Below are 12,269 nucleotides of genomic sequence, written 5' to 3' on the forward strand. Positions count from 1 at the left end.
AAATTCCATAATAACTTTTTAGAATATTGTAATTCAAGTTTTCTGAGAGAAAACTAGACTTCTGCTCCTCCTCATGGCTCTGTTTACAGGCTTTAGAAAATGTTGACCAATCAAAGGTCATTTCAGAGAGAGAGCGTTCCTATTGGCTGTGCTCCGGCTGGTGGGCGGTGCTTGGTATTTCCTCAACTGATCTCAACATGGCTGCCGGGTCACAAACCTTCTCATTTTACAGCTAAACAGTGCACTACAAGATGATTCTGAAAAACATTTGAGGAGAGAAATAGGCATTAACGTAACATAATATTGATTCATATTTGATCAGCGCTGCCTAGTTTGACCGTTTGATCGGAGTTTGCGAGTGACAAACGGCAGCTGGACGGCAGACTCCAGGTCAGCTCTTACTGCTTGTTTTCCTCCGGTCTGTGAAATCTTGCAGATGCCGTTAGGAGCACGGGAGGACACAGAGGAACATGATTTTTCTCATGCACTACTGTCAGGATATAGTTTACTCCACTTCTACCCACTGCAGTTTTAATAACATTAAGATGCATGCACATGAGAAATAAAAATGATGAAAATGTAATAACAAAACCGATAAAATAGATTAAGACATATTTTTTTTAAACTAGATTAAATAAATAAAAAAATCAAATAACATTTGGTGCTCTAGTGAGTATTTTCCCTGTATCAGGGTGGTGGATTGAGTCAAAATAAACATGTCACCCAGTATAACAGTGTGGCTCATTGATTTGTTTTTAATAGTTTCTGGACAACAATGGAGCTCTATGACATAGTGAGACACAATCACTGCCGGTGAAACTCAAACTCCGATCAAACAGTCAAACTAGGCAGCGCTGATCAAATATGAATCAATATTCTGTTAAGTTAATGCCTATTTCTCTCCTCAGATGTTGTCAGAAACATCTTGTAGCGTACTGTTTAGCTGTAAAATGAGAAAGTCTGGAGCAAACTGAACAGTTCACTAAAATATGTGTCTGAAAACCTCTGAGGAGAGAAATAGGCGTTACAGTAACATAAACTGAATGAGTGATCAGTGCTGCCTAGTTTCACAGTTTGATTGGAGTGATTGACAGCTGCGTTAGAGACTCCTCGGCTCAGATTGGTTGTTATTCTTTTGGAGTGCGCGTTGGAATCCTGCAAATGGGAGCACCAGGAGGACGCAGAGGAACCTGATTTTTTCACAGAATATCTGTCTCATGTACTACTGTCAATGTATAGTAACAGTTTGAGTAAATATGACAAAATGTTCTTTTTATTTAAGTTACTGACAGTAGCATTAAGTCACGTCCGAGAGACACGTTGCCTTTAAAGAGTGGGTCTGAGTTTTTTCACATAAAGTTGAGTTTCCTGTTTCGGAGTTTCATCAGCTCAGTTTTACTTCTGTGTGACAAGAACATGCAATAGTGAGATTTTCTCGGTTTCCTAACAGACTTTTTTATTGCACAATTATAATCGTCCTAAGCGTCTTGGTTACTGTAAAACTTTTTACTAAGAAGTTGCACAATAACTTAAATGTTCAAAGATCATGGCTGTGTAGTGTCACCTTGCAGAAAATGTTTCTTACTCTAAAAGCATAATAGGCATTCAGGAAGAGCCATTTGAGTAGTAGCAACTGTGTCAATAGTTTAATTTACTTACAGGTAAACATTTTTCATAATGCTTACTTTATGATAACTATGACTAGTATTATTTTATATTTTACAGCTCCTATAATTTACCACAGGCTATAATGCATCCGGAGCAGGGTACAATTTTATCACCCACATCTCCCTATAATATTACTCTCATTCAAATGGGGCTTCAGATACATTTTTGAGCTGTGTTTAGTCGTAACACAAAGAGCAACTAAAAAACTGTGAGTGTAACGGCCTGTCCAGCCTGCTCGCCACGTGAGCGGCTGCCTCGCTCAACTGATGCGTGTCCCTTGCGTGGGTTGTCCACACCAGCAGCGTTTCTGCATAGAGTTTGCCTTTCGTAATGGCAATTTCATTTAAATATAAATATCATTTCTATGTGGACAGGCCATAAGGTTGCGGTCGAAAAGTCTTTTTCTCTTCGGAAGATGCCTAACTGAGTGAAATGACCCGAAGTATCCAAGAGGCCGCCGTGATAAGAGCTTGTGGAATTCTCTAAATGCTAAGGAAAGATGCTTCAATGCTTCCCTTCTTATCTCCTTTAGCATAGTGAACACTGGACCATCCTTTACCAAAGGAAAGGAGATAATGCTGTCCCACAATCCCTTGTGGCAGCGACATTTATAGCGACGCACCATTTGGCCCTCACACTTTAATTGTACACTAAGGATAAATTGAAAACATCCTTCTTCGGAGGTGTGATTCTGTTTTGGACTTGAATAACTACTTGAATTGCACAGCGCTGAGTTTGTCGCTTTACTCATTTTCTATGTGTTATAAATAAAGTTGCTTAAAAAAAAAAACATCCGCCAGATTCTCTTAACACCGCGGTTGTCTTTTCCTCCTTATGAACACCTCTTTCCTTGACCTCGTGACGTTTCCCATCATGGTCATGGAAAAGTGGTTAGGAAGAGTTGACAGCTCAGGATGGGTATGAGTTGTACAGAGAGAGTAACCTAAACGTTAATAAGAGTTCATCACTTTTTTCAAAGTAACGTCATCAATGAGACATTATGCTGCTTCTCGAGTAAGAGCACAGTTACAGTACATGATGGTACACGCATGCCATGATGACCCCCATTAAAAATGAGAACATGTAGTCGCTCGTCCCTTAACACCTAATTCTAAGCAAACATGAGATATGGCAGTTTGTTGTAGGGGAGTGGTGAAATTAACTGGAAATGTGAATCAGTTCAGTGTTTCCCAGGGCATGGCGTTGTAGAAGTAGTGGCATTTCTCTTGCATGAACACAATTTTTTATAGTGCGCTCGCTAAGCATGTCCTGCCAGGAGGTTTCTATGTCTGCCGGCACCAGAAGGGCTCTTGAGGCTTCAGTAGGCGACATAGTGCTATGAGGTGAGGTGCCTCAACATTTAGGAAAATACATGTTATTGAACATAGTAAATTAACTTGTATACCCACACTGTTCTATTATCAAACGGTGTTATTTTATCTAAATGTAATGACATTTTCAATGATAAGATAACTTACATTTAGGACATTTCTTTTAGGGAATCCTATCCAAATAATATGCAACTATAATATCTCTAAGGGAATATGTTGTATTAGAGATTGACAGCTTTTGTCATGGTGGCCCTCGTGCATAAGGCCCGCCTCCAGGAAGTAGAAATAAAGTAGAATAGCTACTATCTTTGTACTTTGAGGTACGTCTACACTCGCATACACAGAGGGAGGAGGAGAGGATTATAAGATGCTTAGAGCTAGTGTTAGGAACGTAAACAAGTCATTGGTGATTGCTAATTTACCTTTGCCTTATACTCATTACTCATTACTGAACAGAGCTTGAACGCATCATAATGTAACTCAGTGGAACCTCCGTACATTAGCTTTTAGTTCCGGTGCTGCCAACGTTACGAGCTCTCCTCCTGCCAATTTCAAGTTTTCCACACGGATTTGTTGTTCACAGTGTAGCATTATCAGGAATCTGCAACTAGAAATAATGAATGCCGATCTCCTGATCAAATTTCTTTATTGAATATCGTGCGATATTGATTGCCAGTGAAACTTTATTTCACGCTATGATGGTTAAACTTTTATAATTCACATGCGTGCCGAACCGAGAGGTTAAAGCACTCCTCTGGTTACGGCGGTTAGTTTCTAAAGAGATAAAACGGAGCCCTCTCCTCTCCTCTCCTCTCATCTCCTCTCATCTCGTCAAAAAAAAGATTAATTCAGCAGCAGCAGCGGCGGCGGTCATATTTTTGCAGTGCTGCAGCGTTGTATAGGGGAAACACTGCAGTTAACTGAAAATGCATGGAAGTCATTTTAATGTGGGTGAATAATATGGAAACAGTAGAATTATACTGCAGCCTATGACATTGTTTGACAGTTCCCCAGACTAATTGGAAATCAGATAAGAAGCATCCGCTCAAAACGACAAGCTGCGCACTTGACCTGAAAACAGTTTTATGAGTGTGAACGTGAGTGTCTGATAGTTTTGCAGCAGCTGAAGTGAAAAATCACAAAGATCATTTTCATAATAGAGGCACACTTCCCCATTTTCACTTTCTCCGCCTCTTCCTGTAAATACACACTTCCATCTGTTGTTTCTGACTTTAAAGTGGGACGACAGAACACAAAAATTCATAATAGATCTTTATTAATCTATAAGAGAATGCATTTACTTCTTGTCACAAGTGACATACAAATAGAAACTATCAAGGTTTGAGTCAAGAAAATGTATTAATAAATAGTAGTATTGTAATGACATTGAACGAAGCTTGCAGATGCTCCTGTAGCTGCTGTGCGGTAAGATTAAAGTAACCCCCAACCTCACACCTGAAACCGCACAGCAGCATTGCACAGAACTAAATCCAGTTTTCTCTTTATCGGTGCAGAAGACCTGTCACCTGTCCTGACCATAATGTCTGTCTCAAAGTTCAGTGACACAAAAGACAACGTGACAAAACGACATGTTTGGTAATGGAATCTTAAGGCTAAGATAATCATAAAATATATTTACTAAGCTTCCTACGTTTAAGAGGTGTTCCCTAAACACGCTGTAGCATGTTAAGTTTGAAGTTAAGTTACGATTAAGTTAAGTTACGATTACATTTGTCCTAACCAAACACAAAAAAACTGACTGCAGCACTGTGATAGAGGAAGTGTCAAAGTAAAGGATATTTGGCTACACCTATGATATCATATTAATGTCTTTTGGCTAAAATACCCCATTTCCTGATGTTCTGTTTTAATCCCAGGGGGCATTTGCCAGCTGCAGGTGTTATATGCATATTCTCTGATAGACAATTTCCATTTTCTTATGCATGCTGCATAAACAGTGACATATTTATGAAACTTACAAGAGCATCGATGCTTGATTCAAGGTTTAATTTGTGCTTAAGGACAACATATGCCAGCGAGCAGGAGCTACGAACAAAGTTTACTTTATTAAACCTACTTTCACCCGAGAAAATCTTCAGATATACTCCGAAACGGACGCATACATGGACAGCTGCGGACCCCATGGACGTGTGGTAGTTCTGTTATACTGTCTGTCTGCTTGGAGGACACGTTGCACACATGCAAACCACGCAGTCACAGTCGATCCCGCACTTGCAGACGTGGAGAGTATAAATTTGGCTTAACGTGTATCATAAGGCAGCAGGCTGAAAACTCTGTTGACTGAACAGGGAGATCATTTTTGTATAATTAGTGTGTAGAACATTTCTGTTGCAACTAAGATTAATATTTGCTTTACGTTCTATTTAGAATCCTTTAAAGAGGACATGAAACTTGTGGCGGCACTTGCAGTAGCCAAATGTATTAGAAAAACCACCTTGCATAAAATCAGATTTAATATTTAATATGACCAATTTATTTTTGTAACTTCTACCAAGCGATCTAGCTAGCGAGCTGCCATGTTGGAGAGATGCCATCGCATATGTAACGAGGTTGGTTCGCCTCTGTTCGCCTCCAGCAGTGGATGGTCAGACTGTCAATATTTTGGGTTTAAAAAAGATAGAAGATATTGTTCCAAAAATATATTATTGTGCCTTACGTTGGTTCGTGATGGCTATGATATTTTTTTAATTTGCCACCAGACATTGTGTGACGCCTTTTTGGCAGTTAATATGGAGAAAAAAAACTCCCACCATTATGATAACATAATGGATAACATATAAAGACGCAACGAGAGAAATGTTCAAAAGAAGAAATCCTAAAACAGGAGGTGGAACGCAGGAAAAGCTTAAAGACCCTACAGAAACCAGACCACCTATAGGCAAAACCCTGGAGCTGTGAGTGCTCAGTAAATACCAGATGTTATCGGTATTAGTATCAACATCTGGATGGTATGAGGGCACTGTTTAGAGATATTGTAGTGCCTGAACCAAAACCCAAAATGTTGGATGGTCAAAAATGGAACTTTGAAAAGGTGGAGATAAAGAGAGAGAGAAGAAAGTGGTACAAGCAGGAGGTAGGCGGAACGAACTTGTGGGAAGCAGACGAATGATGCCCCTTTATGTAATCACAGTGGAATTCTACTAATTGATTTTAAAGGTCCCATATTGTAAAAAGTGAGACTTTCATGTATTTTATATTATGAAGCAGGTTTAAGTGCTGTATAAATACTGTGAAAGTATCAAAACACTCAATCCATGCAGAAATACACACAGCCTGTATTCAGAAACTGTGCGTTTGAAACAAGCCGTCAGGATTTCTGTCCATTTGTGATGTCACAAATCTACAATATTTAGACCGTTTCACAGTTTTAAACGTAAACATACTAAATGTATCCCGGTTTATTTCCTGTTGCAGTGTACAGTATGTGAATGACACCAGCTGACAGGATGTAAACATGGACCAAAGCTGTTTCTTAGCAACGTAATTCCGTTGCCATTCCGTTGAAATGCGCTAAGACAGAGCGTTTCAGGCAGAGCGTGAATACAGGTATATTCAGACAGACAGTATGAGAAAAATAATGTGATTTTTGAACATTTCAGCATGTAAACATCTTCTAGTAGAAACCCAAAATACAAACATGAACCTGAAAATGAGCACGATATGGAACCTTTAAGGCCCTGACACACCAAGCTGACAGTCATCTGTCGGCCAATTTCGGGCCTTCGCTCAGCGTCTTGTTGGCCTGGTTTTTGCGGTGTGTCCCGTTAACTGCCGGCTCTAGTCTGACCGTGTCGGATGTTTCGCGGCCGATTCGACATGTTGAATCGCAGTCTGTGAGAGAAATCACTCTGATTGGCTGTTCAGCTTAAACGAATCAGTGCACGAGAAGAGCAACGGAAGTGAGGAAAAGCAAGCCAACGAGTAAAGTCAAGAGGACACACACATACAGAAGGCTCTTCTCAGTTTTCATCCATCTGGAATGAAGCTAAGTGGTGATGGAGAGCTGTGTGAAAATGGTCGGCAGACGCCGCTTTGTTTCATGTACGTATCGTAACAACAGCCTGTATATCCGCCGTCCTCTGTCTTCCGGTGTCCCCTTTTTGAATGACGAATACATACTACCGCCGCCTGCTGGTGTGGAGAGATATTTCCTCTCCACAGGCGCAGAACGTACGTGGTAGTTGGCCAGTGGATGTAGTCTTCTTTTTGGCCAAGACACAGGCGACGTGAGGCGACGCGATGCGAGACGAGGCGACGCGATGTGAGGCGATGCGAGGCGATGCGAGGCGATGCAAGGCCGCGAGTTCTTTGATGTTGCTTTGGTGTGTCTGGGCCTTTATAGGTCAGTTACAGAGCCACTTGGAACTGTACCCTGCACCTCCATCCCACACTAACTGACCCGCTCAGCCATGGCTGGATAAATGATTGTGACGGGGAGGGGGGGGGGGGGGGGGGGGGGGAGGAGTGGGGAGGCGTAGTCCTTCTCCTCTCAGGGATTAGTGGAAGCTTCTTGGGCCATTTGCATGTGAATGGATCCTGGAGCTGCTTTTAGCCACCAACAGCCCCCTCTCTCCCTCTCTCTCTCTCTCGCTCTGTCCTTGTCCCTCACTCTTTCTCCACTCCCCACACTGCTCCTGGCATCAGGGTAGAACCAGAGAGAGGCGGTAAGAGAGAGGGAAAGAGATATTGACAGAGAGAGTGCAGGACCATCACGGCTGCGGTGGACAATCTTTGCAGAAAGAGGAGTTTAGAAAGCAGAGGCAGTTCTTCCATCCCTCCACTGCCAACCAGGGAGTCATACAACTGGCTTTTGTGAATGAGAGAAGGTAGGATTTTTGTGTGTGTGTGTGTCTCATCCCCCCATGGATATCGGTGGGGTACGCTCAGTCTCCTGGGTAACAATGAAAGCTGACGGGACTGGTGCACTTTGGCGGTCAGGATGGGGGTGGGAGCGTTGTTAGGCCTCGGCCGGCTACTAACTAACTAACTGTTGAATCAATCGGATCCTAAACAGCAGCGAGGTTGCTTCAAACCGAAGAGCACTGTGGCTCGCAAGACTCACAAAGGGCTGCAACTCCTGCTTCGTTGACAAGGTGGTTAGGTTTTAAAACAAAAACTGAATGCTGTAGTGTCTGCATGAATACCAAGCACATTTCCATTTCACTCACTTTTCCATGTACCACTCTTTGTTCCATATGTCACAAAACTGTATACTAACTTTTTTTTTGTATTCATTTATTTATCAATACTGTCTATCAAGCAGAACTGCTGTTATTTCCAGACTCTCACTTCATTTCCCCATATGTACTTCCCCCATATATTAAGTAAGGGTGTAACTAACAATTAGTTTCATTTTGCAGATTTGTTTCTTTATTAATCAAGTAATAATAATGTGGGTTATAAAACATCAGAAACTGTGAAAATGACCATTACATTTACCTAGAATCTGAAGTGATGACATCTCAATATTCAGTTTACTAATTGTAAGATCAGGAGAAACATCATCAACTCACAATGAAAAAATGACTTGATTCATTGATTTTCAAATTATTTGCAGATTCATTTTCTGTTACGGCCAACAGCACAACATTCTAGGTGCAATGACTTTCAGTTTGACCACTGCCTTTCACAGATATCAGCAATTAATTTCCTTTGTTGAGTAAAATATCATTATAAATGAAAAAAAAACTCTCTTAACTATAACTCTGTAACTGTAACTCTTTCTATACATGAATACATTAGACCAATATAGACCACAAACTAATATTAAAATTGATAAAATATGAAGAAACAGAAATCAGGTTGTTCACCAAATCCACGTCCTTTAAGAGAGACGTCACTGTACACTGTATTTCTGTGACTCGCATGTTGTCAACACTGCATGCAACCCTTATATGGGAGGCAATGATTGTGTGCCTCTTGTGTGTTTTATAACACAAATAATCAGTCAATATTCTTCTTTTGATCATTAAGATGATTGTTGATCACTTTGATGTTGTAGTCAAATTTATTTCACATTTTATCTTTTAATTATCTGATGAAAATCCTGATTGTGGTCATTAGTGATGCAACGGTCAGTCGGTCGGTCACACCCACCGGCCCGTTATGAGAGCCAACATGCAATGTGTGTGTGTGTGTGTGTGTGTTTGAGACAGACAGATGGGAAGAGAAGGTGAAAAGTGACGACAATAAAGAGAGATTTTCATAAAGTTTTTATTTTTTAAACTACATTTTAGTCTCGTCTTTTTTCATCAACAGTATTTCATGTTGATATCGTCGTTAGTGTTTAATGAAGTCGGTGCCGTCTCGTCGTCGTCTCATCTTACTCATAGTTTTCATTAACGGAATGAACGCTGGCTGGGACAGCGCCGCTCGCTCAGCTACAGCTCACTACGGCGTAAAGTTGAGAGAAGCTCATCTTTATGCAAATGTCCTCTTGACGCAATGCGAGCGACAACCGGATCGTTCATTCACAGCACACCTACTCCTGTCACTTTTCTTGTGTACAAGAAAAAAAAAACCTGAATGAAAACTTGTACAGTCCATCGCATCTCACCCATCTCTAGACTTGTTGAGCGACACGTTGTACAAAATTATTAGTTTCAAATATACATTTTAAGCGGAATGTGATTAAAAAGGTTTGGGCTCTTATAGTAAAGACACCTAAGCTGTCATGGTCTGTCATTGGCAAGACCTGAGTGAGTTTGGCTTGGGCACGTCATTGGAGGGAGTCTGACCGAAGCCACATTCAGACAGGAGCAGAATGACAGGATGTAATCAGCCATCATCATCTGCCACGTTCACACTCTCACTCTTTTTCCAGCAATGGCATTAAATCTTGATTTTTAAATAGGGATGGATTCTCTATCAGAGTCAGAGGGTAGTGTTGGTCAATTTAAATCTGGTATACCATCAAATCAGTAGTCAAGGTATTAATCACAATCACCCTGCTGATCTCATCCCAGTGTGGTGTGATGATAGATGACACTGTGCCTTTACACCATTTGGTGTTTTCGAGAGGACAATCCCTTTATCAGCCCAAATGTTTCAACATGTGATGGCTGACGGCCTCCCCCCTATTCATGAGAGCATTAACACCTCTAAAGGACAGAGTGGGCGAGGCCGCTGCTGCTGCTTGGTCCTGGAGGTGAACTGCTTCTTTGTCATCATCTGATCTTTGTCATGATGACGTTGGGGAAACATTGAGAGCTACAGGTTAAAACATGTTATGTTGTCAGGTTACAACATGTGTCCCCTGTGTTATGGGATGTAGTATGCTGATTTGAAGTGTAGTTCTGTGTGGATCAGTGAAAAAAAACCTTCTAATTCACAATCAATGTTGTTGACACCTTCGGGGAAATTGGATCATTAGAACTGCAAATGTTAAAAGAAACAGAATAAGACTTAAGGTGCAGTGTTCTTCATCGGAAGTGCTTGTCGGATGGTTGAGCAGCTCCACTTGAGGTCTGATCTCACTTCCCCGCTCTATATGCAAATAAACACACGGCTGATACAGCAGACGTTGTGACATTACAGGAATGTCAGTAGTAATATCCTACGTATTCGTGAATTCAAGTACATTTCATTAATATCAAAATATAAGGTTATTATACCCCCCGCGACAATGTAGTCGTGGGTATATAGCACTCTGCGTGTCCGTCCTTCTGTCCGTCCATCCGTCCGTTCGCATGTCACACTTTCGTTTCCAGAGCAGAACTCGAAAACTATTTAACTTAAGAACTTCAAGTTGGGTATGATGTTTAACACTGTAGTCTAGTTGTGCCTTTTTGAGGGTTAGAAGTCCAGGGTGCCCAAAATTTGAACCCAAAAATGGACAGAAATCCTAACGGCTTGTTTCAAAACCACAATTTCTGAATACGGGCTGCCCAAAATTCGAAACCGTTGGCCCTACATTAGCAGGGGTCAAGCAGTGAGCGGGGGTATGTGAGCAATTCTCACTTTTGCCTTGTTATACCGGCAGTCTCCACGGACTTCCGTGCTGCAGAAACCGCTGCTTTTGCCAGGCAACAGCAGCGTGCAGAGCTTCAGAGAGCTGGGGACGAGAGAGAGAGAGCAGAGCACTGGAACAAAAACACAGACAGTAGGATAATAATGCACTCCCCGCGCACTCCTTAGTCTGTAGATATGTAGCCTATATAGAAAAAATATATTTTACGAAATTACAGACAGGATACAGTCGTGCAGAAGCCGTTTCCATACTGCAAGGCGTCTGCCCGTCTATTCACATGAGCACAGTGATCCTGCGTGTCGCGGAACGTCTAGAAGAGACGCAGCTGACACGCAGCCGAGCCGAGACACGCAGACTTTCTGGCTGCTCTAACCTGTTAACAAGGACACCGAAATAAAAAACAACAGGTAACGCAGCCGCCACGCGCTCCTGACGTTCCCAGTGTGGACGAGGCCTTAGCCTTCTACTTCCATGGTGCTATGTGCTGGCAGAGAGACAGGTGGTGGTAGCCGGCTGTAACCAGACTGAAAAGGTGGAGCTAATTAAAGTGCCAGCAGACAAGTTTTTTGCTTTAACTCCTCATTATAAAGCCAATGTTGATTGCACAATGTAATGGCCACAGAATAATGACACCATAAGCATTTAGATCGGTTCCCCTATAAGCCTCACTTTCACTCTGCAGTTCTGTGCACCACCGGGTCGCGATCTCCCGGGAAAATGAAGGCTCCATTTACGGCCCAAAGGAAGAGGACAGCGCTTGTTATATTATTGAGTGGGGGTGTAACAACATAACCGCAATGTCTCCGGTTCAATTCCAGCTGTGGTTCTGTGTTGTAAGTCATACTCTCCTCTTCTCAACACATATAGTGTTCAGCATGAAAAACAAAAACAAAAGCCATATCAAAAAGTACTGAAACATTAAAAAAAAGCTTGAGCACTAGTTGACTTTATTATTTAAGGCCCTGTATGTTATTCCTATAATATCGCTATAGAGACTTAACAAATATACAATAACATACTTACATACATACATACATTTCAATAATATTCACCTTGACTTCTTTTTAATTCCCCTAGTATTGCAAACTAGATGATATAAAAGTGAAATCGGTACTCGTCAGAGCAGGAGGAGGTAAGGTGGTGTGTATTCTCACTTAGTCTCTCCTTGGTCCTTGACATTACCCACGACATTACAAACTTCTACGTGTTTGTGATAAAGCCTGCAGTACTGTGCTAACACATCACTGCTATGTGTGTATTTAAAGATGTGGAAAAAAACT

At 41.5% G+C, this 12,269-nt stretch overlaps 1 protein-coding gene across 3 annotated transcripts in view; it reads left to right on the plus strand.

Moving 5' to 3' along the window:
- Window positions 1-12,269, plus strand: part of sept12 (septin 12) — an 88,664-nt gene that overhangs the window by 49,432 nt on the left and 26,963 nt on the right. The window contains exon 1 of one of the 3 annotated variants that reach the window (XM_037793073.1): window positions 7,602-7,846. The exons of the other annotated variants lie outside the window; for them this stretch is intronic. Coding sequence (XP_037649001.1) covers window positions 7,837-7,846 — 10 coding nt within the window. The 5' untranslated portion in view covers window positions 7,602-7,836. Of the gene's footprint in view, window positions 1-7,601; window positions 7,847-12,269 lie in introns of those variants that run through there. 3 annotated transcript variants of the gene reach the window in all.

Source organism: Sebastes umbrosus, chromosome 14 (genome assembly GCF_015220745.1).
Source record: "Sebastes umbrosus isolate fSebUmb1 chromosome 14, fSebUmb1.pri, whole genome shotgun sequence".
Taxonomy (NCBI): domain Eukaryota; kingdom Metazoa; phylum Chordata; class Actinopteri; order Perciformes; family Sebastidae; genus Sebastes; species Sebastes umbrosus.